This window comes from Alternaria infectoria (genome assembly GCF_024043175.1).
Source record: "Alternaria infectoria strain BMP 0036 chromosome Unknown scaffold_4, whole genome shotgun sequence".
NCBI lineage: Eukaryota > Fungi > Ascomycota > Dothideomycetes > Pleosporales > Pleosporaceae > Alternaria > Alternaria infectoria.
Window position 1 is genome coordinate 1,795,952 of NW_026250693.1, and position 27,955 is coordinate 1,823,906.

Consider the following 27,955-nt stretch of genomic DNA (forward strand, 5'->3'; position numbering starts at 1 on the left):
CTCGCTCGCTCAATAGGATACCGCGCGCCCGCAATCCCGCCTTGACCGCACGAAGATGGATGAACAGCACAAATCCCGCGCGGCAGCATGGCACCGTGCCAAGAATGGACCAGATGCATGCGCAATATAAAATGAAGAACCGCACAGTCATGTATGTGCAAGTCCCTGGTGACGGAAGGCGCAATCGCTGATCATATTGTAGGAACTATGTCTTCAGTGTGATAATAGGCTTCACGGCGCTCAGTTATGGCTCAGTGCCGTTTTACAAGATGGTATGGTCATGGATCATCGCCTTGTTGACTAAATCCCAATCTCACAAGTTCTATAGATCTGCCAGGAAACTGGTTGGGGAGGCCAGCCTATAAAGTCAGCGGCCCACGGCGGCGATACTTCCGTCGATCCCTCCGAGCGCCTAAAACCTGTCGAACACCACCCACGTATCCGAATCACATTCAACGGCTCCGTATCCGACGTCCTACCCTGGAAATTCGTTCCCCAACAACGCGAAGTCCGAGTCCTCCCCGGCGAGACCGCTCTCGCTTTCTACACCGCGACCAACAAATCGTCAGAAGATATCATTGGCGTAGCTACATATTCTGTCACACCAGGACAGGTCGCCCCATACTTCAGCAAGATCCAATGTTTTTGCTTCGAAGAGCAGAGACTAAATGCTGGGGAAACGGTGGACATGCCCGTCTTCTTCTACATCGATCCCGAATTCACAAAGGATATTAACATGAAGGGTATTGAGACCGTTACACTGAGCTACACGTTCTTCAAGGCGAAGTATGACAAGGATGGCCATCTGACGCCTGTCCCTATGTGAGGAGGAATTGGGGCATGTACAACATATGTATGCATCACTATGGGATAAGGCTTCTACACGCAACCAGGCTAAGGCTCTCTTTCCAAGCAATGTAACATTACGCCTAGTCTAAGGTCTGGCAACAATTGGACACTGTACATTGCACTGCATGGTTACTAAAGCACAGAGTTCGTAACAGGCACTACGGCATATGGGATTGGATCAGACGACCGAAAGCGAGCCCCACAGTCTCGACAGTAGCGACGACGAAACGACGACGGGTTCTCCATGTCCCTCTGATTCTGCTTTTGGTGTCATATCCTCGCCTGTCTCTGACACTGTCGGTGTCTCCAATGAATAGACTTTCTTCATCAACGGCCTCCATTTCTCCTCCATCCGGATGCGACTGCTTGCGAACTGCCACAAAGTTCCTGTTATACACGCATGTTGAAGGTCTAGTAGATGCGCGGTCTGCAAAACCCTTTTGTAAATTTCAATCAACGTGTAGGTCTCCTCTAACGTGTTGCAGTTGACGAAGCCATAGTCGAGGCTCACCGAAGGAATGGGCGGGTACTTCACTGGGTCTTCGATGTCAAGGAACCATTTCAAATCCCATACGGAGGAGCATGAACCGGACAGGAAGACCTCCAAGAGTGGCAATCTGGATCGAAGGTTCTTGAGGCCTTTCGAATCCATAAGCTGTATGAGTGTTCCCGCTTCGTACGCTTTCCAAAACTGCGTCAACCCGACAGGTGAGTTGTGGTCCCTTCGGCTGTTGTAGAACTTGTAAAAGTAACTCCCATCATCTTCAAGAAGGAGGAGCTGGTAGACTTGCACGAGTGTGTTCTCCTCACTCTTTCCACGACAGGTTACGAACCCAAAAGAGTACCAGTTTTGTTCGATCGGATTCGGCGACATCTGGTGAGACAGTTGAGCCAGCAAGGTGAAGCTATCCCGCTTGGCTTCAGGCATCAACTCATCAAGCGCTTTGTTGCGATCTTCGTTATCTAAGTACGGTCTAGCTTTAGCAAACATGCTTGCGACGAGGTTTTGCGTCGCCTGTTGTTTGGTCGTGGGTGTCTCCAGGACAGGGAGGTTTTCCAAGAACCAAGGAAAGTAGCCTCCGCGGGAATCCTCAGGAAGGCTGTAGAAGAACTCCTTGATCTTTTCAGTCAGGATACCTTCGATACGCCAGTTATGGAAGTCTTCCGCTGAGAATCTGCCAGACCGATACAGACCGGCATATACGCCAAAAAGGTATGATCTTCCTTGACCAAACTCCACACTATTGAACCCAAAATCCTCCAAAACTTCTTCTTCCTCTGGTATGAGGTCTTCTGCTAATGATCTCCATAAGAAATCAGCTGTCGTGAGCGGGCGTTTTGAGCAATTGAAAACATGCCGCGAAGGCATTTTATCTTCACAACGTTCGCTGCAGAAAGAGTCCTTGTTACAGAAACCGCATCTTCGACTCGTTCGCTTGAAGCATACGTCGCACTCTCGGGTCATATTCTCTTCGTCGGAGGGTGGGTATCTATACTGGGCTGGTCTGGTCGTATCTTCGTCTTGTCTGTGACGGTTAGTCAGAGGTCTGATACTAGCTGGAATCTGTGACACCAAGAATCCGCAGCATCACTGACCTTCGAAAGCTTTCTAAAACTCTTTCGTGTACGCCTTGCGCTCGCAACTGGTCGATCTGCGATCTTCTTGATGAAGTCTTCTCCGGCCACTCACTCACGATGCTACTCCCGCCAACTACCGAAGTTCGTTCGTGTGGAACATGACCCTTGATCGACTCCTTCAGCTTTTTCTTGAGCTCATTTTGGACCGCCACGAGAGCTTTTGCTATGCGATCAGGCTGTCCTGGCAATAGCCCATCTGTATTTGGTACGGTCCACGGTTTGAAGAGATGGCCATGACACCCTCGTGTAGTAAATCGCCCATATGCCTGTATGAAACGACTACACATGAAGCAGCTCAGTTTGCTGCACCCAAAATATGGGAACAGATCCGACTTTACCGATTCGTTCGCAGCCAAAGCTATCAGCATCTGCACCTCGGCGTGCACGTTGAGATTCTGCTTTTGCAGACTCTTGAACCTCTCTTCAGTCTTACTGACCTTCCAATCATTACCCAGGAGTTCCTTCGTTATGTTGGAATTGAAGTCCAACTTGAGCATCCCCAAAGTTTGCTTTAAAGTCGCCGGTCGTTGAGGTGGTTTTAGAGATACAGCAGGACGGGAAACGAGGACGAATTTGATGCACCCAAAACTTGGCAGAGTCTGGGCTATTTCGATGAAGGTGCGGTATGCCACGCGAACGCGGGAGAAAAGGTAGATGCTGCTCCATAGCTTCCTCGATCCCAGAGTCGAGCTCGCGCGGCTATTCAGTGCCTCTTCATCGATAGCTTCCCGGCGCAGGTCGTATGACGCCACAATCAGCTTTGTGTGCTTATCAAACGTACTCGTGTCACTCGGCAGATCATTGAGGAGAATGTCACGTAAGGCAGATAGCGCTGCATCAACGACTGGCCGAGCTGCTGTCGTGTTGGTGGCATGTTGCGTTTGTTCAGCGTCGTAAGCTTCGAAGCCCCGCCTCAGTTTGGGGATATAGTCTTGTTTGATCCGGCTACTATGGTACGAAACCATATGTTCCCATAGGAGATCCTGGGAGTCCTGGACTATGAGCACGAGCCTAAGTTAGCGCGCAAGCGCATATGGCAGTGTCACGGAACTTACCGCCGTTGTAGGACAGAGAACTCAGTATCTCTCCCAATTTCTCGAAAACAGGACGATCTCCATTGGAGAAGCCGTCGTTGCGAGCGAGCCAGATGACGACGTCATTCTCAGCCTCTTTCATAGCCGAGCAAGCAACTGCTGTGCCGCCCTTTTTGTTCGCAGCAAACCCAGCCACGGCATCGAGAAATCGCTTCTTGAGTTTACCATGACCTGATTCAGATATCTGGTTTGCCAAAGCAGTGTTGACGCTACGAGAATCCTCATCTTCTTCGTCATCGACCCCCAGATCTAGCTCAGGCTCAGTGTCGAATTTCACAGTAGGCTCGACTTGGCCGCCATTGCGAAGTGAAAGAAGGTTCGCGAGTGAATGGAAATGTATCCAATTCAGATCCGCGCGTTTCCAGTCAAATTTCTCCATCACTGTGAGCGGTGGTGTTCATCAGCGTGATGCTGTGAAGTGTTATCGTGCGGGGAACCTTGTGACACGTTACTGAGCTGCCGTTAGTCAGCTATGCAGCTTGTCCTCGCTATTCAGCGAATAGTAACCGAATGAAATGTTGTCATAGTAAAGTCAAGACAGCGGTTGCAAGAGACGATCGATACGTACCGTAGAAGTTATGACTGCATGTTGATGCTAAAACCACGAGACGTCTGCTGGGTAAGGAACAAGCTGTCAGGCAATGAGGCGACTTACTTTTAAGCTTTGAAAGGCAATAAACTCCAGTAAAGTAAAACGGTACTCATCTCATTTCCGTTGAAACCTTTTTCATCTAGTCAGTTTCTGACATGTGTTGGGTCAGTGCAACTACTCACTCTAGGATCATGCCAAAGTGGCTGGCAGTCAATCGCTGGCCTATATCACTCATTTAGAAACGAATCAAAGTGCAGTGAAATCACAATGAGTATTTGGGGCCTTTGCCGAAGTGCTATTGTTTAACAGTGCTATACCCCACAATGCATCATTCACCTCATAAGAGACCAAGCCACCCCGGACCTCACAGTCCTCCGCGATTCTTCCATTGATTGGAACTCCCCCTGACGGCTGTAGTACCACTTTCAACCCTTTACTCAAAGACTGCATACACCTCCCTATGGAAACACACGTAGAAGAAGAAGAGCTTCGGGAAAGCTATTACTTCCACTGCCGCAACAGGGGCTACACCATCGACGAAGCCTCTGAGCGCAGCCTCAATTACATCAAACGTGTTCTCAACGCTGATTCTCTTACCTCGAAATGGTACCTGGAAGAGCTATATCAAGCGAGTATAGCGCGCCAGAACTATTCATCGTCTCCACTCTCGTACGATAACAACCCGCCGATGCATAGCTCATGGAGAGCTAGAGACGCCGGTGGCGATGCTTTTAGTGGGTTCTCCGGTATGATGTGGACTCGTTTAGACAACAATGATAGCATATTTGCAGAGATGCGAACGCAAGCTGAAGAAGACTGGAGCATACCAAGTGTACCTGTATATCGCGCTCCTCAGTACATCCCCTCCCATTACGGCTATCAGGGTAACGACCGGGAGCCACAATGGCAACACGCAGAGGATCGGAGTACACCGAGCTATGGCCGTCCAGATTACATCCCTTCTGCGTACGACTATCAGAGCCATGCTCAGCAATCGCGAGAGAACTCTCATAGATATACTGCTAGAGATTCTGGCCCGCAGCGTTCATCCTCTTATGACCCTCGTAACCATGCATACAGCTGGTCTTCCTCCAATAATAGAGACCGCACACCATATTCAGGCTATCGGCGTTGGACTGCAGAGTCGAGTCAACCCCCCTACTCTTCATCACCACCCAGTTACACATTCTACTCGTCGCCCCATTCGTTTCCGACCAATTCTTCTTATTCTTTTCGCCCCGGGGCTCCACCTAGAACCTCTTATGTACCACGACAGCCACCATCATCATCTCAACGCCCAGTCACGCCACCTCCGCAAGGTATCAAACCCGCAACGGACCTTTACACCGTGCTTGGTGTTGGTCGAACTGCCACAGCCGCTGATATCAAGAAAGCGCACCGTGCTATGAGTTTGAAGTGGCATCCTGATCGTTGTCGTGGACAAGACAAGAAGAAAGCTACTGAGAAGATGGCAGAGATCAATCAGGCGAATGATGTGTTGAGTGATGAGATCAAGAGGAAGTTTTATGATAGATGGGGGGTGTTGCCTAGTGAGGTGTAGAAGAATAGAAATGGCTTTCACAGGTTTCTAGCTTTCTACTTGATATTAGTTCTCCATTGCCCCTACGTGCAAATTCATCCGGGCTCGCAGCTCGAGCTACTCCACAGCCATGATTCCTCGAGGAGGGAATCTTAGTCCTGCTCTTTCTCAAGGTATGATGTGATAACAGGAGCACGGCCGACTGCTTTACGAACCCTCAGCAATGCCTTCATTGCATCCGTCAAAGCCTCCTGCGGATATCCATCGATACACTGCATCCAGCCAAATCCATTTGCTGAGTCGTCGTAGGCTGAGTGTGCCAATTTGTCAGCAAACAAGCGACGAGCTGGGGACTCTGGAGGTGTGCCTTCGTAGATCGTTGTTACACAGTTTGGTCCCATATTCCAGCCTGAAAACATCTGGGCTGAGAAAATGGCCTTTACTACCGCGTTCTTGTACCCCGAGTCGAGAATCTTCTGACCAAAGACGTATGCTTCTGCAAGCAGAAGGTAGACCTTCTCCGCTTTCCTGGCCCTCTCTTCAATCGGCTCGGTGCTTGGCAGAAAGGGCTTAATTGCAATGCTGCCCTGGTAAAGCCACACGATGTAGTCGCTGACCGTACTCGCCAGATCGTCCGGAAGGTCGACAGTTTTCTCTTCTCCTAACTTGGTCCACTCTGGCTTCATGGCTTTTTGAAAGAACCCCGAGCTCTTGCAGAGAACACCGCGGTGGACATTGAGACACTCAATGCTCCCGGCGTCATTGGGAACTTTCAGCTGGATGATGTCGTCGCGCGGACTATGCTTGTTAGTGGCAGCCTGAGCTCTCTCCGACTATAACGTAAACTTACTTCATGCTGAACGCTATGCGAAGTCGGTGTGTGACAATAGACTTGAGGAACGGTTATCGTCAGCTGACAAAGCTGCTGTGATTAGGATGCGAAGGAGTGCGTTGAAGTGCACGACACTTTGGGAAGTGTATGAACAGTGATTCCAGTGGATATTTAAGTTACAGTCCAGCGCGTAAAATGAGCAAACGTCAACAATCATCCCGTGGACCATGATTCCGCTTGTATTTAGCAAATATAACGCTTGTTGTAAGCAGTGTTCGTCTCGTAACAGAGCACTTCGTCCGACCCGGACTGTACGGGCTGTGTCCTGAGTTAGAAGGCGACGAAGCTGTTATGGAGTGGGCTAATCGGGTACGTAAATTGCTCAGCATGATCAGCACAAAGAGGAACGAGCGATGAAGAGATCACTCTAGCACTTCGTGTGGCACGTAACCGCTTTCGACACATTGCACCAGCCGAAGTCGCCACCGCCCTCCTCACATTGAAGAATCACTAACTTCAAACACCAACACTGTCAGGTAAGCAGAGGACTTTCATGTTGTATACTATACTACCAAAGACCAACATCAACAAGACACCCCAAGCTTCCTTGAACAACAAAGGCCGGTGTGGGCAAGCAAGCCTGTGGAAGTTCGTTGTTGGTATGCGACCGGAATGACCAAGTCACTCAACAAACCCTTCAATGCAAAGACCGGTATCTCTTATCAACAAAATCCAGAAGCAGCACTCCTACGCTCCTCTTTTGCCCGCAGTAACGCCTTTTCGGTCCTCAGGCCAGCTCCGGGCAGTGAGACAGAGGTCTGGCAACCAACGTCGACGTATCGAACTTCATTTTGGCTTTTGCTTTCGCGATGCGGAGATGACCGGTAAGAATTGGGAGTAATCTTGGCTTCATAGGTGTTATTGGATCGATGAGGATAATGAACGACAGGTCGCCGTTGAACTGGATTCTCGTATTCATTCTTTGTGTAATCATGCCTGTTCGGGCGAACGGTCGGTAAACATGAGGTAGATCTGGTCGACGAGGCTTCGGTACGAGTTCGGATCGATGTACCCGGTTTGGTATCTTTGGGAGTATTTATGGCACGCCGCGAACTACTCGTGTTGTTTGAAATGATTGGTTTTGGATCTGGGGGTTGTAACGAGGCGAGACGCGCTGCCTTGCATGCGGCATTTTCTTGTCGGAGCTTCTGTAAATTTATATGAGCGTCCAATTGCGCCATCATCTTCTTTCTCGTCGATTTCTCATTTTGTTGACCAGAACGACTGAGCCAACTTTTGATGTAGTCTTTCGTTAGACCGTGATCTTCGAGAGTATCTTTCATATAGTCAGTAACGGGTCATAGATTATGAGGGCATAAATAGCTTACCGCGGTGACGCTCGCCGTGAACAGTGTGCCGATCTGTCTCGTGAGATACTCGCGCTTTCTCGTGGTGCTTTCCAGCCTCGTTGTTCGTGGTAGCCTTCCCTGGAGACAAGATACGGTTTCCTTGTTTGGGCCTCGATGCTAGCTTTTCACCAATGCCCTCAGCTCTCCCATGGACACTGCTCTTGTCAAACTCTGGTTCCCAACGATGAAGAGCGCCTGTCTCGGGGTCCTCCTCTTCAACGTAAGCTTGCTTGTCAGGTTTGCTTCTCTCGCGATCATGATGTGTAGCAGGGTCGTGCAAATGATGCCTTGCGCGTAATCGGTCGCTTTCTGAACTCGCTGCCAGCGCATCGTCAATAAAAGACCCTCCCGATGTCACCGCACCAGTCTCACCAGGTTGGCATAGTTTCAGTGCCTCCTTTCTCGAGAAGGCCACATCACGGTATCTTTCGTCAGACCGTGTACTGTAATTATTGGGTTCCTGATTCATGGCGCCTGGATTGGGGATGTAGTCGTGAGGGCGGAGATGTTCAGGAATAGTTTTCAATTTGAAGAGGTTTTATATCACGTCCGCATGAGTCCACCACAGTGGTCGAGTGACTGGCCCTAGTAGGAAAACTCATGGTCGTTGACGGCGTCTGTGAGAGACGCCTGAGAGAGGCTGGGTTGTAGATGTGTACATGTTGAGTCTTCGTTTGACGCATATTGGTCTATGACGATACGCGAACGATATGACTCCGATGTCCTACTTCTCATCAGATATCGGCTGAGAAGGCTTAATTGAATAGAGGAAGAGACCCTGCGGAGATGCGTGCAAATCCTGACCCATGAGATTGCGGCGTTTTCGGGCGCATGAAATGCCTGATCCTTTGCGCCACCGCCAGATGCCCTCACCTTTGGGGCCAACAACAATCGCATTGAGCTTGGACTCCAGAGTCTACATCGATCGCAGCGGTGACGAAAGCCCGACTTGAAATGCCATGTATTCTGCGCTTGAAAATTCACCTAAATGGGAGTGCGCAGCGCATATTAGATCCGCGGAGCAACTCACCATGGACCGTGTAATTAGTAGATCCTTGGACGCGACCCTTTTGGGTGAAGACTTAATGCTTGTGGTGTTCGAATGTCATCGTGCGTCGAAACTTGTTGAAGTAGTGGCCTAAGACATGCGCAAAGGGCAGCCCCTTGCTGCAGCCCTTTGTCTTCGCATACGCCCCTGCCCTCAGTTTCGGCCGAGATTTCTGAGTGCAGATTGGTCCAGAGTCGATTGCGCTGCAGGAGGAGAAACATTGCCGAGCTGCCACGATTGTAAATTTAGCAGCCGGCAGTCGCTTCTGTCCATATCTAGTGGGTTGTTGCCCACGATCATGTTTACCAGCGCCCTCAACAAGTTTCAAACACCTCGAGAGAACTGCGAATCCATTTTATCCGCTCACGACGAGTAAAGACACCGTCAGTACTGTATGACAACTGGAAAGAGACGGGAGAAAGAGACCCATGACGTCCAGATCTTCAAAATGGCTCAGCGGCTGTCGGTGGATTGTATAATGACCTTGGGGAGCGAGAGGGGAGACATGGGATGTGCGGAAAGAGAAGGGGAGGACGAGCATGCCAGGCTTGTGCTATCTCGCAGACACACTGAACCCATACCTAAACGAACCACGAAGCCAGATCTGGATGTCGCAACAAACAACATATCCAATAGCGACTCTTACGTTGTTGAAGAGGCGGAATCGCTGGGTTATCACCGCGCACTTTATGCGCAGTCGTCTGGGAAACAGTGCTCGGAGAGTACGATCGCAGATCCGCCACTGCAGTCGGAGTCTTCGTTCCCAAAGAGCAGCCTAATCTTGCCAGCCACACGGCCTGATTCCTGCGTCTCAGGCGATAACCGCGTCCTTGGCGAGCGTATTGGAGCTAGAGCAAGAAGCCTTTTGAAATCGACGATTAGTATGAGGCACTCGACATTGGAGAATATTCGCAAATCCGTCGTACAGGCAAGCGACTTCCGCCTACCTCCTCAACAGCCGGAGAAACGCTTCGTTGACGACATCGGGATGTTGTTCCCTGGGGTCTCCGACCGTCAACAATGCACTCGATCCGAAGCGCATTTCGTGACATCCTTTCGCCTCTGCGAACCTACAGAGTACACAACTGCGCTAGCAGACCATGGCCTCACGTATGAGGATTATCGTCGCTTGATAACTGCGCTGAGGAACTTCTTGAACAAGATCTGGACAGGAGTAAGAAGAAAGAAATGTGCGGGACCGGTCGCGCCATCCCTTGCTGAAGCCGGTGAACGCAAAACTTCCGGAAAGAAGCACGGGCCAGGCAAATGCGGCAGGTTTTGGGATACAACCGAACAGTTGAAGAAGAACCAACAAGAGGCCATCGCGCTCAATCAGCTGCTTGAAGAGATAACATGGAACCTTCAAGCTAGGGGCGTTTCGGTGATGGTTTGCGTACATTCGTTCTCTCTTTTCGCGCCCTCTCGTGTCTCAGAGTCACATATCCAGATTCTCCATGTCGATCGCGACCAAACCTTGCAAGCGGCACTGATGTCTGCGCCTCCAGCCAAGCCGAGTCAGCGTATGGGTCAGCGTCTGTCCTTCATCGACGTATTTCCATGCGCTGAGTCCGGACCAAGACCAACACTTGGGCGTCAAGCAATGTCTGCGGCGGAGACAATCAGGTGTGCAGATAACCTCATCCCCCACCACGCACAAATTCGAGATCGTTCGAAGCCATATCCTCTTTGTCCCAACGCTGTCCCGCTTCGTAAGCGGGAGGTTCTGAGTGCCAATATTGATCGATACGGTGTCGATCCTTACTTTCGAGCCTGGATGAGAGCAAGCATCAATGCCAGCACGCGGCGCAGTACATATGCAAAGTATCTGGCTGAGATGGAAGACAACCCTCTAGTGAATAGGAGGAAGCAGTATGCCGATACTACACTGAAGCAAGATATCATTGCCGCGCTGGTGAGCGATGATCGGGCGTGGAAGGAGCAGTTTCCTAGTGCCGTGAACAGAACCAGCTACGAGCATAATAGAAGACTGGAATGTCGTCAGACGGTAGAGCGAGGAACCAGACTCCGAGTACTGCGCTTCGGATTCAGACATCCCATCTATCCGCCTCATACACCTGAAATGGACGCCCTCGGTCTCAACAAGCATGCGTACCACGCGATCTTGACGGATATCGACCGAATGCACACGAAGCTGCGCCTCAACACGAGATGTCCAGGAATGTATGTGGTAGCGTCGGTGATGAAGGTTCGGCGAAAGGGGACTAAAGACGCAGTTATGAAAGCGAGGGAGTACATCCGTCGATTGAACGCGTCACAACGAGAGCTTGTGTGGACCATTGAGAAAATACCCTGGGTGTATGACAAAGGGGGCGGGAGGAATCGTACAGAGTGGGAAATCAGCGCTTGGAACGCAGCAGATCCACTCGAGCTGCTCATGCAGCTTGAGAGATGGGGGATTATCGAGAACAGAATGAGTCTTGGCGATGAAGATTGAACGCGCGTTCGCTCTGGGTTGAGGTCCGAATGTAAAGGTTCATCTTGCTGCAACACAAGTAACACTGCGCTGACGTATATGTGCGGGTTGTATTGGTGATGCGATGAAGACGGTGGGAAAGCGCAAGTGACAGCTCTAGGAGATGGGTGACGACGGCGCGTGCGCGCGACTTCCACAGTCATGATCTGGATCAGGCTAGCGCCTTGGCGTGGCGGTGCATTTCCGCGAGATGTGCTAAGCAACCCCAACATCAGCCTTCAACCGACTTGGACCTGATCTATTGGCATGATGATTTCGGCGTAATTACGAGATTAACCTTCGGCGATAGAGCCCTCACCATGCACTACTTCCGCAGCGAAGCTTCTGGAGAGTGGTTATCGGAGAGATTAAGTACACCGACCTTACACCTGCCCAAGCACTTAGGGGTCGACCAAGACTAGTGTCGTAAGCAATGGCGCCACATCATTATTGAAATGCATGCCATGTGCGGCTTTGGTTCAGCCTTCATTACTAAGGTAACGCGGTTGTACGACGCAGATTTACAAGCAGTGCGGATTTGGGGATGTGGGGCCCTGTACCTGCATCATAGCCATGCATAATCACGTCTTCGTCGTGGTGTACATAAGAGAGCGTCTTCATCGGTGAAATAGACCATACAATCAACGACACTCACAGCGTCAAAATCACTACACACTCTATAACTCATCACAGATATCAAACCTGTTCAGACTCAACGATCAACACTTCTCGAACATGTCTATCAAGAACGTCATCATCATCGGTGTATGCATACCTGCCAGACTTCTCCTGCATACGATAGCTAACAATACCAGGCGAGCGGCAACCTTGGCCCTTCCATTCTGAACGCCTTCCTCAAGGATTCCTCATTCAACACAACTGTCCTCTCACGCCAAGGCTCCAGCTCGACCTTCCCCACAGGCGTCAAAGTTATCCGTGCGGACTACGATTCCCACGATAGCTTGAAGGAAGCCTTCCAGGGCCAAGATGCTGTGTTGTCGCTCGTCGGCGGCATGGCACTGGGCGACCAAAACAAATTGATCGATGCCGCGATCGCAGCGGGCGTGAAGCGCTTCCTTCCTTCAGAGTATGGAAGCAACGTCTATGACGAGCGCGCTCGCGAGATCGTGCCCGTATTTGAGCCCAAGTTCGAGACGATCAAATACCTCAAGACCAAGGAGAAGGATATTAGCTGGACTGGCATTGCCACTGGCCCCTTCTTCGACTGGGGCCTCAGGGTAGCGTTCTTGGGCTTTGACGGCAAGTCAAGGACTGCTACCCTCTTTGATGATGGTGAAGCTGTTTTCTCAAGCACCAACCTCAACCAAATTGGTATCGCGACCGTCAACGCACTCAAGAACTCCGACTTGACTAAGAACCAATATGTCTACATCAGTGGATTTCAGACAACGCAAAAGGAGATCTTGGCCGCGGCAGAGAAGGTTACCGGGACGAAGTGGACTGTCAACAAGGTCAATGTGAAGGAGCACATCGAGCAAGGACGTGCCAAGCTCCAGTCGGGAGATCACAGCGGTATCATGTACTTGATCCAAGGCGCGACTTTTGGTAAGGAGCACCAATTGGGCGACTTTTCATCCATGGGTCTTTGGAACGACAAGCTGGGCGTGCCCAAGGAAGATCTTGAGGAGACTCTCAAGGCTGTGTTTACTTGAGAAGTGGACAGGCAGTGTTCAACTCAGTTAGTCGTCCGATATAGTCCTAATATACAGAATGTATGCCCAGGTGATAATCGAAGACCATATTATTTACGAATGGGTCATGAAGTTACCAGAATTGTAATGCTTTCTTGATGTTGTGATGCGATAAAGATCATCGTTCTACACAAGGTAGTAATTGCGCTAGCCGCTTTTGGCCTAATCAGGACCTGGGGAAGATCCCGGCGAATCTCCATCTGAAGGTTGATGGAATGGCCGATGACCAACACGCGTAGAATTGTCGCAACACGCCATTGGAACCACTTTTAATCTAGAGGATATCATCTACCAATCGCAAAGATGGCAGATCGCGCGGCGAAACGCATGCGACGGATAAGCACCGAGCATGACGAATCCGAGGGCGAGGGATGGGACCAGCGAGGAAACAGCACCAGGTATGTGGCTGACAAGGCGAGCGAATAGCTTGCACCCATCGCCAAGGGAAGCGCATCGAGTACAACGTCCCCAAGACGCCGTCACTGCCCCCAGAGGCGCCCCTCTCACCACCACCGTCGTGCCACCCGCCTGCACACCCCTGCCCCAGGCCAACGGACCCGACGGCCTATCTGACGCCGTCGCAATCCTTCCTGACTGCCTTCTCCCGCTTTTGCCGGCCTCGCACTTCGCTCCTCTGCAATCATGCCTCGCCTCCGCGCGCGCGCACCTCCAGCTCCTCTAACAGCCTCCAGTGCCCCGACCGCTTCCTCGACCCGCCCTCGCCGCGGCACTGCCAACCAGTCGCCCGCTGCGGCCGTCATACAGCGCTCCTCACCCGAAGAGACGCGCCAGTCGATCCACCTCACCGTCAAATCATCGCCCAATAAGCTTAGACAGGCCACTGGTGGAGTCGTACCAAAGGCAGGCGTCAGCAGACAGAACATAGTCGCGGGCAAACGCGCATCCAGGAGTAGTCGCGTAGTACGGGAGATCGACAGTGAGGACGACGAAGACGAAGATGACGAGGACGCCGAGGAGGTTGATGCCATGGACGTGGATGACGACTCCGACGAGCCAGACGCTGAAGGAGACGAGGACGAGGACATGGACGCAGAGGGAGATGAAGACGACGACATGGAGGACACGCCAGCACCACGCATCACCGTAAATGCGAGCAGAGGGATCCCCGTCCAGCCAGCGCCAGCCATAAAGCTCACAAAGGCCCAAGACAAAGTCGAGGCCAAGGAAATGGCCATGGATGACGACGATGACGACGACCTCAGCGATCCCGACTCTGACCTTGACGAGGAAGACGCAGAGGGCGAAGATGAAGATGCCGAGGGCGAAGAAGACGACGATATGGGTGTCACGCCAGGTGGAGATATGGACGAGATGGACAGCGACGAAGACCTCAGCCGCGACCAGACCCCCGATGTCAGCAAGATGACGAAGCGTCAACGCGCCCTGATCAACGAAGAAGAAGACGGCGCTCTTCTAGCCCTCTCGAACGAGGCACAGAAGAAGAAACACCTCACAGCCGAAGAACACGCCATGCGAAGGGCAGAGATGGCAAGGCGGAGGAAGAACCTCAGCGAGAAGAGGAACGAAGAGGAGAAGGTTTGTTGAACCCCGCTATCTTTTACTACACACAGTTACTGACCTTCCACCCCTAGCTCGACACCATCAACCGCCTCCTCAAAAAACAACCCCCGAAACGCGGCCGTAAGTCCATGATCGAGCTCAACGAAGACGGTGAGGAGATCGAACAGGAGCCTGAGCGAGCGAACCCACTCTACGTACGATACATCCAGAACGCCAAGGGGACACAACTTGCTGTGCCAGACGAGTGGCTCCAAGCCCCTGTTGGCAGAGTATTCTCTGGGGAGACGCAGAAAGGGACCCAGAAGCCTTTCAGTGGACGTATGGTAGAGGAAGTTGCTTAGCCTTGTCATTGGATACACTCATCGATGGCAAGGGGAAGAGCAAATGTACATTTAGCGGTGCATAATCACGGCGTTGATTGTCTTTTTCCTATATATCGAGCTTCGATAGATGAAATTATTCTATTTCTTGTCTCTATCTACTTCACCTCCAATCTCATCGCATCATACTGAACATATACCGCTTCAGGCAACAACGCACTTTCGTAGTTGGTTCCGTTGTACGGCAAGCTGAGGATCAAGCTGTTCTCCCCTTCCTTCAGCATGGACGAAGGGAAAAGGAATTTGTGCGCGAGGTTGTAGCATATGACTGCTGAGCGCACGGCGCAGGACGAGGATTGGTTGTACCTGGCATGCTTGTTAGTACACTTTTATGATGAAAAACGGAGAAACAACGAGAAACTCACGGAATAATCCAAGGCTCAAGATCCACTCCATTCACATTAACCGTATACGGCAGATTCGAGTACGGCTCACTCGCATTAAACACATCCGTATTCCCCGCCGCCGTCTTCGCACCCGCAAGCTGCACCGTAAACGTCGCCGTGGTCCTGTTCTTAAGTTCATTCGCTTTGGCATCAAACAGGATAGTCCAGTTATACGGATGATCAGGTACAGGTTCCGGACGCTCGTAGTTCGCTTTTCCGCCATAGACAGCCCAGTGCACGTAGTTGAGTGCTTGAGACGCGTCGTCCGTACCGACTTTGTACGTCACACCCTCGGGGAACTCGTCGATGAAATCGTAGGCACCCCAGTAGAGGCGGTATTCTTCTGTGAGGAGGGGGTGCGTGGGGGACTGGGCGTAGCCGTGGCGGTACTCGCCTGAGGATTTGTCGGGGGTGCCGATGCGGAAGAGTTCTGTGCCGGCGGACTCCGGGGTCCATGTCGCTGTTATGGAAGTTTCTTCTCCAGTGGAGACGGGAACGTCGTCTTGGATGTAGTCACCGAAGATACCGTCAGCGTAGATTGTGAGACGGTAGTTGCCGGCTTTTACTCGCGGAATGGTGACTTCGCCGGTGGGAGAGATATCTTCCCAGTATTGATATGCTTTCGTGTCGAAGACGTTGTCTTGGAAATCATGGCCGCTCTCTGTGAGAATGGCAATGGGGTTCTTGACTCCGGTGGGCAGGTTGATCTTTGCGTTCAAGGTACCGCGACCGGAGGTGGGGACGAGGTTTGGAACGTGCTTTGCGATGGAATCGTAGAAATCGGCGTTCCATTCCGGACGGAGACCATACTGGTCGGCATCTTCTCGGAGCTCCTCAAGTGAACCACCGGAGTTGAAGTGGAAGTACTGCGGCCCAAAGGTACGGTCGAAGCCATCGGTGATGTTGGGCGTTTGATCGCCATGGTGGTTGGAGACCATGTAGTTGTATACGATGCCATCGACGACGAGGTCAGAATGCACGGGACCGTTGAAGTAAGTCTCGACAGTGTTGTGTACAAGCCAGGCGCCGTAGGTTGAACCATTGGCGCTACCAGTACCGTCGGCGTACATACCATGGGCCTTGTGATCGCGCCATGTGTCTTGGAAAGTGTACTTGGTGAAGTAGTCTCCTACGCCCGTCACGTACGGATCTTCCTTGTTGGCCAGCCACCATGTAGCATCTTGAACAGTGACTTGTCCCTCGGTATCTGGGCGGGGTGCAGCAAACTTCTCGTTGGTAACGAAGTGCGTGAAGAGCGCGGGTTCATGGTTTGGCCTGAATAGTGTGCGAAACTCTTGCAGGTTGCGCAAAAAGGGAGTAGTCTTGTTGTTGTACACCACGCGGCTGAAGGTATGCAGACCTGTTTCCCCTTCTCTCAGAAACCAGTACTGCTCTAGCCTCTGACCGGTCGGAGCGTATGTCTCGCCCATGCTGATACCCCCATACGAAGTATTAGTGGAATCCCTGCCGTTGAACAGCTGGTACTGAACATTGCTTCCCCGGCCTGGTGTCCAGAAGCCAGATGGAGTGCAGTAACAGTCGAGATATGGACCGACTCCAGTATTGCCATCTTCCGTCCCGAGGAGGTTCTGCCCGTCCAGCGTAAGGACGTTGATGTATCCTCGTGTCTTGCTCACCGACGCAACCAGGCGATCGTTGGCAATGGTTAGACTCTGGTTGTTCTGACTCGCGTTCAGAAAAGCCCATGCTTTCGAAGACAACAAGAGCGCCGCCGCGGTCGCTGTGGTAGAGCGCATGTTGTGAATGGAAGGCGCCAGCGAGCACTGCTTGCCCTTGGTAGTACTTCGCTCCCCATTCTTATACAAGTCGTATCCAGGTACACGGGAAAATTAATTGAAGCTAAGCTCGATGATCCTGGCCGTAATCCGGGGTAAAGGAGGAGAGAGCTATGGGGAAGACGCACTACTCGGTCCTTCGGCGTGAAAGCGACCGAGGACAGGGTCTGTTGGAGGACGGGACGGCCTACATGTTGTTGTCGAAGACACGATGAGTAAACAGGCCACACTGGATGGCCCGTTGGTGCAGTTTGGAATTCGTATTGGCAATGAGGGTGTGCAGACGTCGTTGACGTCGCTGTGGTGCCGTGCTGGCAACTAGCTCTGTTTCTGACGAGCTATGACGGAACGCGCTTCCTTGTCATCGCGTACCCGTCATCATACTCTTACACGCGTGTGTTCTTGCAACTCCGCATCCTTGAATCATGCAGGCTTTCATTGACCGATATAGTACAGAGCATACCTAGGACGATATCCCCCTCAAAGTTGCCCCAATGTGCACCTGAGTGGTTGATGGACTCTCGGGCACATGCCATCGTGTGCATCTGGTGCATCTGGTGCCTCGATTACCAGGTACGATACCTTAGACCTAGCTACTCTTGCTATCCGCTTTCTCCCTTCCTTTGATAATGCAGGTGTTTTGATGGCTGCACGAATTGGGGGTATGCGCCTCCCTACTGTTGCCTGGTCTTTTTCGCTAGCCAAAGCCGCGCCGCATGCCGTGCCACCTTCAGCACAGGTGTTCCCTCCTTGCATGGGCAATTGCAGAGCATGAGACAGCGCCACCCTGTGCAGACACTTCCGTACTTCGACCTCGTTCTCTTCTGAAATCTTACGGTTGGCGTTACCTTCGACGCCGCAGCTGGGTACGCATCGCTGAGGACGACTTCGCAAGCTCTCCCAAAAGAAGCATCAATACAACAATTCCGGCTATACCGTCATGCGCTCTCTTTCAACACTAATGCGCTCACTCAAGGACAAACTTATCGAAACATTAATTGTTGCGTCTATTGACCGCGGGCTGAAGAAAAGCGCACGTAAGCGGAAAGAGTACCATGATAGACTGCGAGCAGAAGCTTGCGCTGCTTGGAATGCACGACTTCCTGAGATAAGGCAAAATCCCAAGGACATCTTTGACTCTTGTTCAACCGCCGACGTCTTCACCCAACAACAATCGCCGTTCTTCGCGAAGCTGCCTCTCGAGCTACGAAGGCTTATTTACACATACGCCATGGGCGGCCAAGTCCTCCGGCTTGAGCTCCATGGCCAGGACGATAAACAGCTTCAGCGTCAGATGTGTGAGGAGAACGACGACGAGATTCCATTTACGCTGAGTTGCGTACAAGCAAGGAAGCTGCTCGGGTTCCCAGCGTCGTGCAAAACTGCGTGAGTAAAGTAAATTCCTCACATGAATAACGTTACTGCTCCATGATACAGTATCTGACTGAAGATGCTAAAGCTACGTCGAAGCCGCGCAATACGTCTATAGCGAAAACACCTTTCGAATTCCCAGCCTTACCGCCTTCTTCGCTCTTCACCGTATTCTTCCTCCGCGTTGGTTCCAAAGCATTCGTTGCATGAATTTGAGATGGGCGTATCTTTCGACACACGAGATGCACAAATTTCTTGAAGGCGATCCACCGTATAATGCTTCATGTTGGTCTTCAATGTGGTTGGAAATATCAAAAATGAGAGCACTAGAGCATATGGAGGTCGACATGGTGATCTGGCAGCCATATGTGGACGCTGCATATGAACATGTCCTCTTTACTCCGCTGGAAACTCTGAGAGGTTTGAAAAGATTTGAGGTATACACTAGTTGGAGCGAAGATGGAAACCTTCGACGAGAGAGTGGAGGAAAGACATGGCCCTTCGAAATCACGCGAGGAATAGGCGTGAGTGACTGGTTGCCCATGCAATGATGTCTTTTTTCATCGAACAAATTACACTATGAAGTCAAACTTCACTCGACCAAACAGAGCCTATCCAGCCATGGGCTCTATTGGGTCCGCAATGAGCTAGTTGTGTCACGGTCTCAGCCGAGGGGCACCTTGCATAAGCCACACCCCGGCCTGGATGATGCTGTGCCGCAATGGCTTTGCCACACCAGGGTGACTAGGCACCAGTCTACCGTATCACTTATGGACCACACTCGACTTTGGAGTGAATCTCTTTGTATTGATGATAAGTATTGAACGGTCAGGACGTCGATTCCATAGTATCGTTATCGCCCTTTTCTCCCTTTACCACATCTTCATCGACTCTGTGGTAGTGGTCATGCGATCGATCAAAGAGATGGCCTGGAGTGTGCTCAACAAGATTTGCGAGGCAGTGATCGAGCCTAGAATTCACAGGGCCAATGCGAAGAGGTTTCAAGAGCGAAGACGAGTAAGTATGGAATGGCGGAACACGCGTCGGGCGAACTGGAACGCGTCTTTACCACCTATACGCTCCGACACGATGGAAGTCTCAGCATTGAGTGCAGAAACGGATGGGTTCTCCACTCAACCACATTGCTTATTTTTCACGAAGTTGCCTCCAGAGCTGCGGACAATGATCTATCCATACGCCCTCGGAAACGAAGAACTTGAAGTGGAGCTTGCCCCGGAAGAGATCGAGTTGTGGAGATATCACGACAGCCCGGTACCGTCCTTCGATTTGAGATGCGTGAGGTTCCAGCAGCTTATGGCCTTTCCACGGTCGTGTAAGATGGCGTATGTCTCTTCCCCTACCTGAGGTCTATTTGTTGTACATAACATGACTTACTTCCTTGCGCTAGGTATTTCGAATCAATACAGCATCTCTACGCATCCAACACTTTCTATATCCCTACCAGCACAGCATTCTTCTGCCTCCATCGTCTTGTACCCACGCATCACTTTCAAGCAATTCAATCGCTACACCTGAAGTGGAGAAGTCATGACTTAAGCATGCTATGGGAGATGGCGAAAGGTGTACCGCCATACGACCTGTCATGCTGGACTCGTACCTGGAAGGCGATATCAAAGATGGAGGCCCTAAGATACATAAGGGTCGACCTGGTGACATGGAGGATGCGTCCTAAACCGTATCATATCTACGAGGATGCCTTGTTCACCCCGTTGAAGGAAGTTAAAGGCTTGCAACAGTTTGATGTATTTGTCAGTTGGGAACTTGGCGAACAAGTAGAAGAAGGAAGGCAATGGCCTTTTACGATCAAAAGAACTATGGAACATATTCCATGAGCACACCCGGGCGGCGTGGGGCTTTGGATGGACACATCGAGCAGCTCCCCGGGTAGTTTACCTATGTCAGATTATGCCGTTAAGCTCCCGTCAGTCGAGGTTGTAACAAACTCGCGCAAAAGTAATGTTAGAGACGCATAGCCGCAAGAATTGAAAGTGTTGTACTTCTCCAAAACGTCGCGTTCTAGCGTTTCGGTGCTAATCCGGGACGAATGACCGGTGACGTCATCATCTGGGGAAGCCGAATCCGCCTTGTGTACCTGCCTTCCGAAGCATCAACACCAGACATCGGAATCCCCGGGATCTTGTCAGCTTTTGCGGCCTTTTTCCGCAGTGATGAGCTCTTCTCAACCAGAGAGCCAGCCTCTGCTGCACAGCTCTCCAACCAAGGTCATAGCTTTCGAGCCCCACGATCCAGACGACCCCCGGAACTGGTCGAAAGCGCGCAAATGGCTAATGGTCGCCGCAATTGTCCCCATAGACCTCAGTGTCTCCTGGGGCGCGAGTGGCTTTAGTCCTGTCGCTAGCGACTTTGCCAAAGATATGGGCGTGTCACCGAGCGTCGCTGTTCTGGGACTGAGCATGTATGTTCTTGGGTTGGCTTTTGGTCCTATGACTTTGGCTCCTCTTTCGGAATACTTTGGACGGAGACCTGTCTATATTGTGTCTTACGGTATCTTTCTCTTGCTCCTTTTGGGGACGACATATGTAGAGAGCCTTGGGCCGTTTCTTGTCCTGCGTCTGTTCTCGGGTTATTTCTCATCCACGACGATCTCGAACTTCGGAGGCACCATCGCGGATCTTTTTTATCACCATGATACCGGGCCAGCGATGTCCTGGTTTCTCTGGGCAGCGACAGGCGGCAGCCCGACTGGCTTTGTGCTCTTTTCATTCATCGCGCATGGTCGATCGTGGCATACTGTGTTCCGCATCATGTTTTTCATCTGCTTGACCTTCTGGGTGGTCATGGTCGTCGCGCTTTATAGCCTCGGAGAAACGCGACATAGTGTAATACTCTTGCGGAGAGCACGAGCCCTACGACAGCAAACAGGAGACGAGGGGATTGAGGTGCCAGATGAAATGAAGCAACGAGGACCGAAGCAGCTGTTCACTACAGCACTCGCCCGTCCATTCAGGTTCTTGGGCTCTGAAGCTATCGTGCAGTTTGGTGCACTCTACAACGGGTTTCTATACGGCTTGAGCTTCCTCTTTAACGGAGCCTTTCACATGATCTTTGGCCCAAACGGATACGGTTTTGATACTATCGGCGTCGGTATCTGCTTCCTCGGGATTGTCGTCGGCATCACATTTGGCCTAGCGACGAACGTCTTACAAGAACGATACTACCAAAGACAAGTTGCTCAGGCCGGCTATCGTGACGTCCCCGAGGCGCGAGTGCATCACGCGAAGCTGGCAGCTATTGTGCTACCAGTGTCTCTTTTGGCTTTCGCACTTACCGCAACGCCAAACATACACCCTTTCTTTGCAGTTCTCGCCAGCGCGTTCTGGGGATGGTCATTCTACACTCTCAGTAAGTTACAGAGATGATCAATGTCAATCGTACGGCGCTAACACTCCATCTAGTTCTTATGACCCTTACTTACACCGAAGACGCCTACAAAACGTACTCAGCATCAGCCCTTGCCGGGATTGGACTAATTCGAAATCTCGCTGGTGCTGGGTTCCCACTGGTCGGAAGACACTTGTTCTTGAACGTAGGCACCAGAAACGCGAGTCTGGTCCTGATGGCAATCGCCATCTGTCTAGCCCCGATACCATTCGTGCTTGAGAAAAGAGGCGTATCATTGCGCAAGAGAAGCCCTTGGGCGGCCGCGCATGAAGATGAGGACGAGAACAGCTGAACTTAATACCGCTTGCAACAGCTGTCTCGCATTGCATGGGGCTCAGTCTGTTCTGTCATGGGAGGGCGTTGGTGGCGCATCAAATTCATGCTCCAAGTTCAAAGGATCTGGCTGTCATACGCCTCGACTATGGATCGCCTGTACAACATCTCATAAGTTGATGATGGCCGCAGTGTGCCCGGGCAAGCATAGATTTTTCGAAACTCTGTACCTGGGCAAGAACGTGGAACGGATTCCTGTACCCGACGAACTCCACATTACAATCGAATCAGAGAGCCCTGGTCTACTCGCCTTCGATCTTCCCATCAGCCACTGATATGCATTCCTCATTACTCAGCCCTTCAGCCGTCTAGGCAGCGGCAAGTTAGCGACCCAGATGGTTCGATCCCACGCACGTGACATCCACTACACAGCAAACCCAACACACCCATTGGACAGAACAGAGCATGACGGCTACCCAAAATCAGCATAACAACATTTCAACCACAACAGAACGTGTTGTTTCGGATCTGCCCGTGGTTTTAGCGCGTAATCCCATTGCACGTTGCGGGCCAACCAACGCGTCGCGCAACCGAAAGGGTCGGCGCGTAACGCTAGGTCTCGCGCTGCCGACTACCCACCCGCGTATCCACCTGAGATATTCTTAGAATGTACGAATCTACATATGAGGCTCTGCTCTTGTAATGGCAGTACAGTATTCAGCAGCTTCAACCATCTTTCTTTCCTTCAGTCGGTTTCCATTCGATTCTTTTCTTTTGAGTCTGTTCTGTGAACAACTCTGTGTTTCATTCGCAACGTAACTTGCTTTTTCCCTTCAGTCAAGTCTCAGCATAGCGACGGAGTTATTCTCTCATCTATCATCTTTCCTCATTTTCCATTCGATCTTTGCGAGAGAATTTCGAGTAGCGCGCAAGTCGTGTCTAACACCAACAACGACATCTCGAGTTACGACTGCACCATCGACTCATCTACTAAACGCGTAAGACGTCTCGACAGCCTCTTCAGGAATTCCGAATATCCACATCAACACGACAAACTCTCAGTAAAAACACAAAAATGTCATGCCAACCATTTACTTCGGTCCCTCAACCACCCACCAACCTCCCGTCGTGCGCCGTACCTGTCGGTGGCTCGAACTCTTCAATACTAGACGCATGCTGCAACGGGCACATCAACGCTATCGCGACATACTCCGCCCCCGATTCGACCACATCATCACCATCCGCGTCCTCAACCCCAGTCATCGTCAACTCAGAAGACAACGACGGCTGCTTTCAATACTGCATCACCGATTCACCAGACATCGTCCAGAGTTGCTTGGCACAGAAGATGGAAGAATACGAGAAAGAAGGTGCAAGTGGCACGGGCATGTTCGGCTGCTTCAACACGGACAAGGCGGTCGGTGCGAGAAAGGTCGATGAGGAGCGAGGATATGCTAGTTCGGGTGTGAGGATCAGTGGAGGTGCGAGCTGGGTGGTGTCGATGCTGCTGGGTCTGAGTGTCATCGGTGCAGTTGTGGGTGGCATTTGAGCGCCGACGAAGAGATCGGCCCATGGAAAGACCGTGGAAGGATGCGAGGTGTTCGATTGAGTTGTATACCCAGTGTTTTCTCTAGCATCTCCTAGCGCTGACGCTGGACGTAATGAATAATGACATATTCCAATTCCTTGACTATAGTAGCGGTGTGGAACGACAACAGTGATGAGATCTACGATAAGATGGTCTGGAGGACTTGGTTTCACGTCCGAATCGCAGATGTATTCGTGCAGTCCCAAAAGTAAAAAGCAAGAGTTCCCCGGCCTCAAATCGTCTTCGACACCTACAAAGGCGGTGAGTGAGCAAAGGAAGATATTCCCCACACTCACAAAGCGCCTCAACAACATTGTGTGCTAAGAACGCGAGCGCAGATCTCATCATGCTTGCACTAAGTAGGGGTGTAGTTGCTGCGATAAATTATCAACAGCTCTGGTGTTTCTTCTTACTACTACCGTCTAAGCCTGTCAGCCGGAATCATGTCAACAATGCCGGAGCAACCACACATCGTCAAATACTGTGACCAAGAACTGATGCACCCACAACCTCGGCATCCGGTGCCCATTATCGAAATAGAAAGGATAGCAGCCAGCGCTGAAGAACAAGCTTCTCCAGAGCTAGCCTTCGCATCGCAGCCACAACCACAGGCGCAGCAACAGCCACCACCACAGACGAAACCAGACCAAATACCCCAACGAAAGCGGAAAGACAGCGCGGCACCTTCATCATATTGCGGTTCCCCCGTCTCGGAACAATACGAGCAAGCCTCTGGAAACGAGCTGCTTGTTGCCTCACACTCGCCCAAGCATGTGCCGGAGCATTTCTCCAACTCGGGCTTATTAGAAGCTGGGTTCAACCAGGAGACTTCTCGCAGAAATTCCAACTGGCGTCGCTTCTTTTGTAAGCCCTCGATCGTGAAAAATTCTGATGAGAAGTATTGCTAAGTTTTCCACCAGATGGTTCTCTAGAGTTCTTGATTCCTTTTGGAAGTGAATGGGATAGTCCGTGTTTGGCGTCCCGGAGGACTTCTGTTTGAAACGCGTCAAGAGCGCGTACGCTACTTATGAATGAACGAAATCTCTAAATATGATATCTTTTCCCAATTGACACTGCAAAGCTTAATGGTGTACCTGATGATGACGGGTCTGTGGCTGAGGGGCAGCCGATGTGGAGACGAGGGAAAGTTCCCCGCGACATTTAGCGCTATCGCACCCCTGCCGCCGATGCGGAGCGTCATATCTTTTTCTCGAACGCGCAAACAGTCACAACTCAATTCCACACCTTATTCTCTCATAGCTCTCAAGATGGCATCCGAAAAGAAAGTAGCAGAGAACATGCTCTGGGGAGGTCGTTTCACAGGTTTGTGCAGCCATTGGCCTATTGAGTCCATCGACACTTGAGATGACTGGTGCTAAGACGCGTTGCAGAGGGCCTCGACCCAGTCATGGAGCAATACAATGCTTCTCTCCCCTACGACCGTCTCTTCTACGCCGAAGATATCGCGGGTTCCATCGCATTCGCCCGCGCAAACAAGAACAATGGCATTCTCACCACCGACGAGTTCGCTGCCATCGAGAAGGGCATGGCCCAGATCAAGGAGGAGTGGGCGACGAATTCCTTCGAGGTCAAGGCAAACGATGAAGACATCCACACCGCCAACGAGCGACGGCTAAGCGAGATTATCGGCAAGGAAATCGGAGGCAAGCTCCACACAGGGCGAAGCAGGAACGAGCAAGTCGCGACTGACATGCGGTTATGGCTGAGGGAGCAGCTCAGGACACTAGAGGGCTACCTGAAGCTCCTGATCAAGACATCGGTACAGCGAGCCGAGGCTGAGATCGACGTGCTCATGCCGGGCTACACACATCTCCAGAAGGCACAGCCCGTCCGGTGGTCGCACTGGATCCTATCGCATGCCACCGCTTTCGCCTCCGAGCTCGAGCGCCTTCGCGAAGTCATCAAGCGCGTCAACCGTTCCCCACTCGGCTGCGGCGCATTGGCAGGCAACCCCTTCAACATCGACCGCGACGCCATGGCCAAGGAACTTGGGTTTGAGGGTCTGCTCACAAACTCCCTCAACGCTGTCGGAGACCGTGACTTCGTCTTCGAGACACTACAATGGGGGTCCAGCTTCATGCTCAAGATGTCGCGCTGGGCGGAGGATCTGATCATCTACTCGAGTCTGGAGTTTGGCTTCGTGCGCTTGGCTGATGCCTACTCTACTGGAAGCTCCCTGATGCCCCAGAAGAAGAACGCAGACTCGCTGGAACTCATCCGAGGAAAGAGCGGTCGTGCGTTTGGGCACATGGCGGGCTTGTATGTCACCATCAAGGGTCTTCCTACAACCTACAACAAGGATTTGCAGGAGTCTGTTGAGCCTCTCATCGACCACATTAAGACGGTCAGCGACTCCATCCAGATCGCCACCGGTGTTCTGTCGACCCTGAAGATCAATGCCGACAAGATGCACGCTGCACTTGCCCCGGAGATGCTGGCCACAGAGTTCGCAGACTACCTCGTCCGAAAAGGCGTACCTTTCCGTGAGGGTCACCACATCTCTGGCCGCGTAGTTGCCTTGGCAGAGGACCAGAACGTTCCCATGGACAAGCTGAGCTTGGAGCAACTGAAGGGTATTGACTCCAGGTTAGGCGACGACGTAGTTGAGTGCTTAGACTACGAGCGCGCGGTAGAGCTGAAGAACGCCACTGGTGGCACAAGCAAGAGCGCCGTCATGGAGCAGATCGACATCTTGAAGACGATTCTCTAGAGTAGAGGGTTGCCAAGCGACGCCTAAAACGGGTTTAGACAAAATTCACGGTGGTCACAGGTTATGAGAAATGAGAAATGATTACTACACCACTTAGATGTCGAGTGGTGATGAAGGCTGGTGCATGCGTGCGCTGGTTGCATGTGCTTACCCCACTTCATCTAGCCAGCGGATCCGCGTTCACATCGCAATGAGCCCTATGCTATGGTAGATCTGGATTTACTGCAACTAACTCGCATCTCACTTTTGGGACAATCAAGAGGGTCAAACATCTGTGTAAATAAAGTTACCATGCAACAAGATCCACACAACACCGATGTCATCGCCAACATAAACTACTTCCCTGCCACCGGCATCCCCATCCCCAAATCAGAATGGAAAGTCAAATACCTCGACGACAAAGATGAATACACCCGCCCCATGCTCATCCGCGACGTACGAAAAGCGAGCAAGACATTCGATCTAAACGCCAACGGCTTCACATTCGTCACTCTACCACAGAAGCAAAGAGTAGACCGGCACAGCAGCGAAGAAGATGTAAAACGAGAATACTACCCCGAGTTGGAAGAAGTAGTCAAGAAACTGTACAGCCCCACCAATATCCTCCATTCAAGACCCCGTCTTAAAAAGCAAAAATATCTAACAACACCCCCAGAACCAACGCCTCAACCGTCCACATCTTCAACCACGTAATCCGCGCCCACACCTCCCCCTCCGCAAAGGGCATCCAAGACGCCCTCGGCCGATGGCAAGACATCCCCTCCGGCCACCCGCACGTCGACTACGCGGGCTCCGCGTCCGCCCTCAGCGGTACACTAACTGAACTCTCGCTCCCACCCCACATCAACAATCTCTTCACAACATCCACGCGCTACGCCTTCCTCAACTGCTGGCGGCCCCTCAAACGCGTGCGTCGAGACCCGCTGGCCGTGTGCGATGCGAATACGGTGCCTGATGCCGATTATCAGGTTCGGGAGAGGGAGTTTAGTCGTACGGGGAATAGGAGTGAGAATTATGTTATTAGTTGTGGGGCGTTGGAGAAGGGAGGGGAGGGAGGAGGGGTGGGGATGAAGGAGGGGATGGGAAAAGGGCACGAGTGGTGGTATATGAGTGGGATGCAGCCGTGGGAGATGGTTGTGTTTAAGGGCTTGGATTCGAAGAGAGAGGAGAGGGGGTGGAGGTGTCCGCATACGGCGTTTAGGGTTGAGGGGAGTGAGGGGGAGGAGGCGAGGGAGAGTATTGAGGCGAGGGTTGTTGCGTTTTGGGAGTAAGACGGGG

General features: G+C 51.7%; 10 protein-coding genes across 10 annotated transcripts; 7 read left to right on the plus strand and 3 right to left on the minus strand.

The window, feature by feature from the left end:
• Nucleotides 1–131: 131 nt before the first annotated feature.
• On the plus strand, nt 132–826 carry J4E92_003599 (uncharacterized protein; the record flags this gene model as incomplete). Its single annotated transcript, XM_051494995.1, has 3 exons — nt 132–151; nt 203–272; nt 329–826. 3 exons carry the CDS (start codon nt 132–134, stop codon nt 824–826), a joined length of 588 nt encoding a protein of 195 aa, XP_051355288.1.
• A 201-nt stretch (nt 827–1,027) lies between these two features.
• On the minus strand, nt 1,028–3,960 carry J4E92_003600 (uncharacterized protein; the record flags this gene model as incomplete). The annotated part of the gene is made up of 3 exons (XM_051494996.1): nt 1,028–2,142; nt 2,591–3,484; nt 3,543–3,960. 3 exons carry the CDS (start codon nt 3,958–3,960, stop codon nt 1,028–1,030), a joined length of 2,427 nt encoding a protein of 808 aa, XP_051355289.1.
• A 1,905-nt stretch (nt 3,961–5,865) lies between these two features.
• On the minus strand, nt 5,866–6,568 carry J4E92_003601 (uncharacterized protein; the record flags this gene model as incomplete). Its single annotated transcript, XM_051494997.1, has 2 exons — nt 5,866–6,511; nt 6,564–6,568. 2 exons carry the CDS (start codon nt 6,566–6,568, stop codon nt 5,866–5,868), a joined length of 651 nt encoding a protein of 216 aa, XP_051355290.1.
• A 5,642-nt stretch (nt 6,569–12,210) lies between these two features.
• On the plus strand, nt 12,211–13,148 carry J4E92_003602 (uncharacterized protein; the record flags this gene model as incomplete). The annotated part of the gene is made up of 2 exons (XM_051494998.1): nt 12,211–12,240; nt 12,291–13,148. 2 exons carry the CDS (start codon nt 12,211–12,213, stop codon nt 13,146–13,148), a joined length of 888 nt encoding a protein of 295 aa, XP_051355291.1.
• Nucleotides 13,149–13,490: 342 nt separating this feature from the next.
• On the plus strand, nt 13,491–15,070 carry J4E92_003603 (uncharacterized protein; the record flags this gene model as incomplete). The annotated part of the gene is made up of 3 exons (XM_051494999.1): nt 13,491–13,585; nt 13,880–14,744; nt 14,801–15,070. The coding sequence occupies 3 exons, from the start codon at nt 13,491–13,493 to the stop codon at nt 15,068–15,070; spliced, it is 1,230 nt and encodes a 409-aa protein (XP_051355292.1).
• A 137-nt stretch (nt 15,071–15,207) lies between these two features.
• J4E92_003604 (uncharacterized protein) lies at nt 15,208–17,252 on the minus strand (the record flags this gene model as incomplete). The annotated part of the gene is made up of 2 exons (XM_051495000.1): nt 15,208–15,415; nt 15,475–17,252. 2 exons carry the CDS (start codon nt 17,250–17,252, stop codon nt 15,208–15,210), a joined length of 1,986 nt encoding a protein of 661 aa, XP_051355293.1.
• Nucleotides 17,253–20,851: 3,599 nt separating this feature from the next.
• Nucleotides 20,852–22,693, plus strand: J4E92_003605 (uncharacterized protein; the record flags this gene model as incomplete). Its single annotated transcript, XM_051495001.1, has 4 exons — nt 20,852–21,099; nt 21,523–22,046; nt 22,100–22,139; nt 22,570–22,693. 4 exons carry the CDS (start codon nt 20,852–20,854, stop codon nt 22,691–22,693), a joined length of 936 nt encoding a protein of 311 aa, XP_051355294.1.
• A 740-nt stretch (nt 22,694–23,433) lies between these two features.
• J4E92_003606 (uncharacterized protein) lies at nt 23,434–23,907 on the plus strand (the record flags this gene model as incomplete). Its single annotated transcript, XM_051495002.1, has 1 exon — nt 23,434–23,907. One exon carries the CDS (start codon nt 23,434–23,436, stop codon nt 23,905–23,907), a length of 474 nt encoding a protein of 157 aa, XP_051355295.1.
• Nucleotides 23,908–25,214: 1,307 nt separating this feature from the next.
• Nucleotides 25,215–26,677, plus strand: J4E92_003607 (uncharacterized protein; the record flags this gene model as incomplete). Its single annotated transcript, XM_051495003.1, has 2 exons — nt 25,215–25,269; nt 25,338–26,677. 2 exons carry the CDS (start codon nt 25,215–25,217, stop codon nt 26,675–26,677), a joined length of 1,395 nt encoding a protein of 464 aa, XP_051355296.1.
• Nucleotides 26,678–26,968: 291 nt separating this feature from the next.
• J4E92_003608 (uncharacterized protein) lies at nt 26,969–27,948 on the plus strand (the record flags this gene model as incomplete). Its single annotated transcript, XM_051495004.1, has 2 exons — nt 26,969–27,261; nt 27,333–27,948. 2 exons carry the CDS (start codon nt 26,969–26,971, stop codon nt 27,946–27,948), a joined length of 909 nt encoding a protein of 302 aa, XP_051355297.1.
• Between the last annotated feature and the right edge of the window lie 7 nt (nt 27,949–27,955).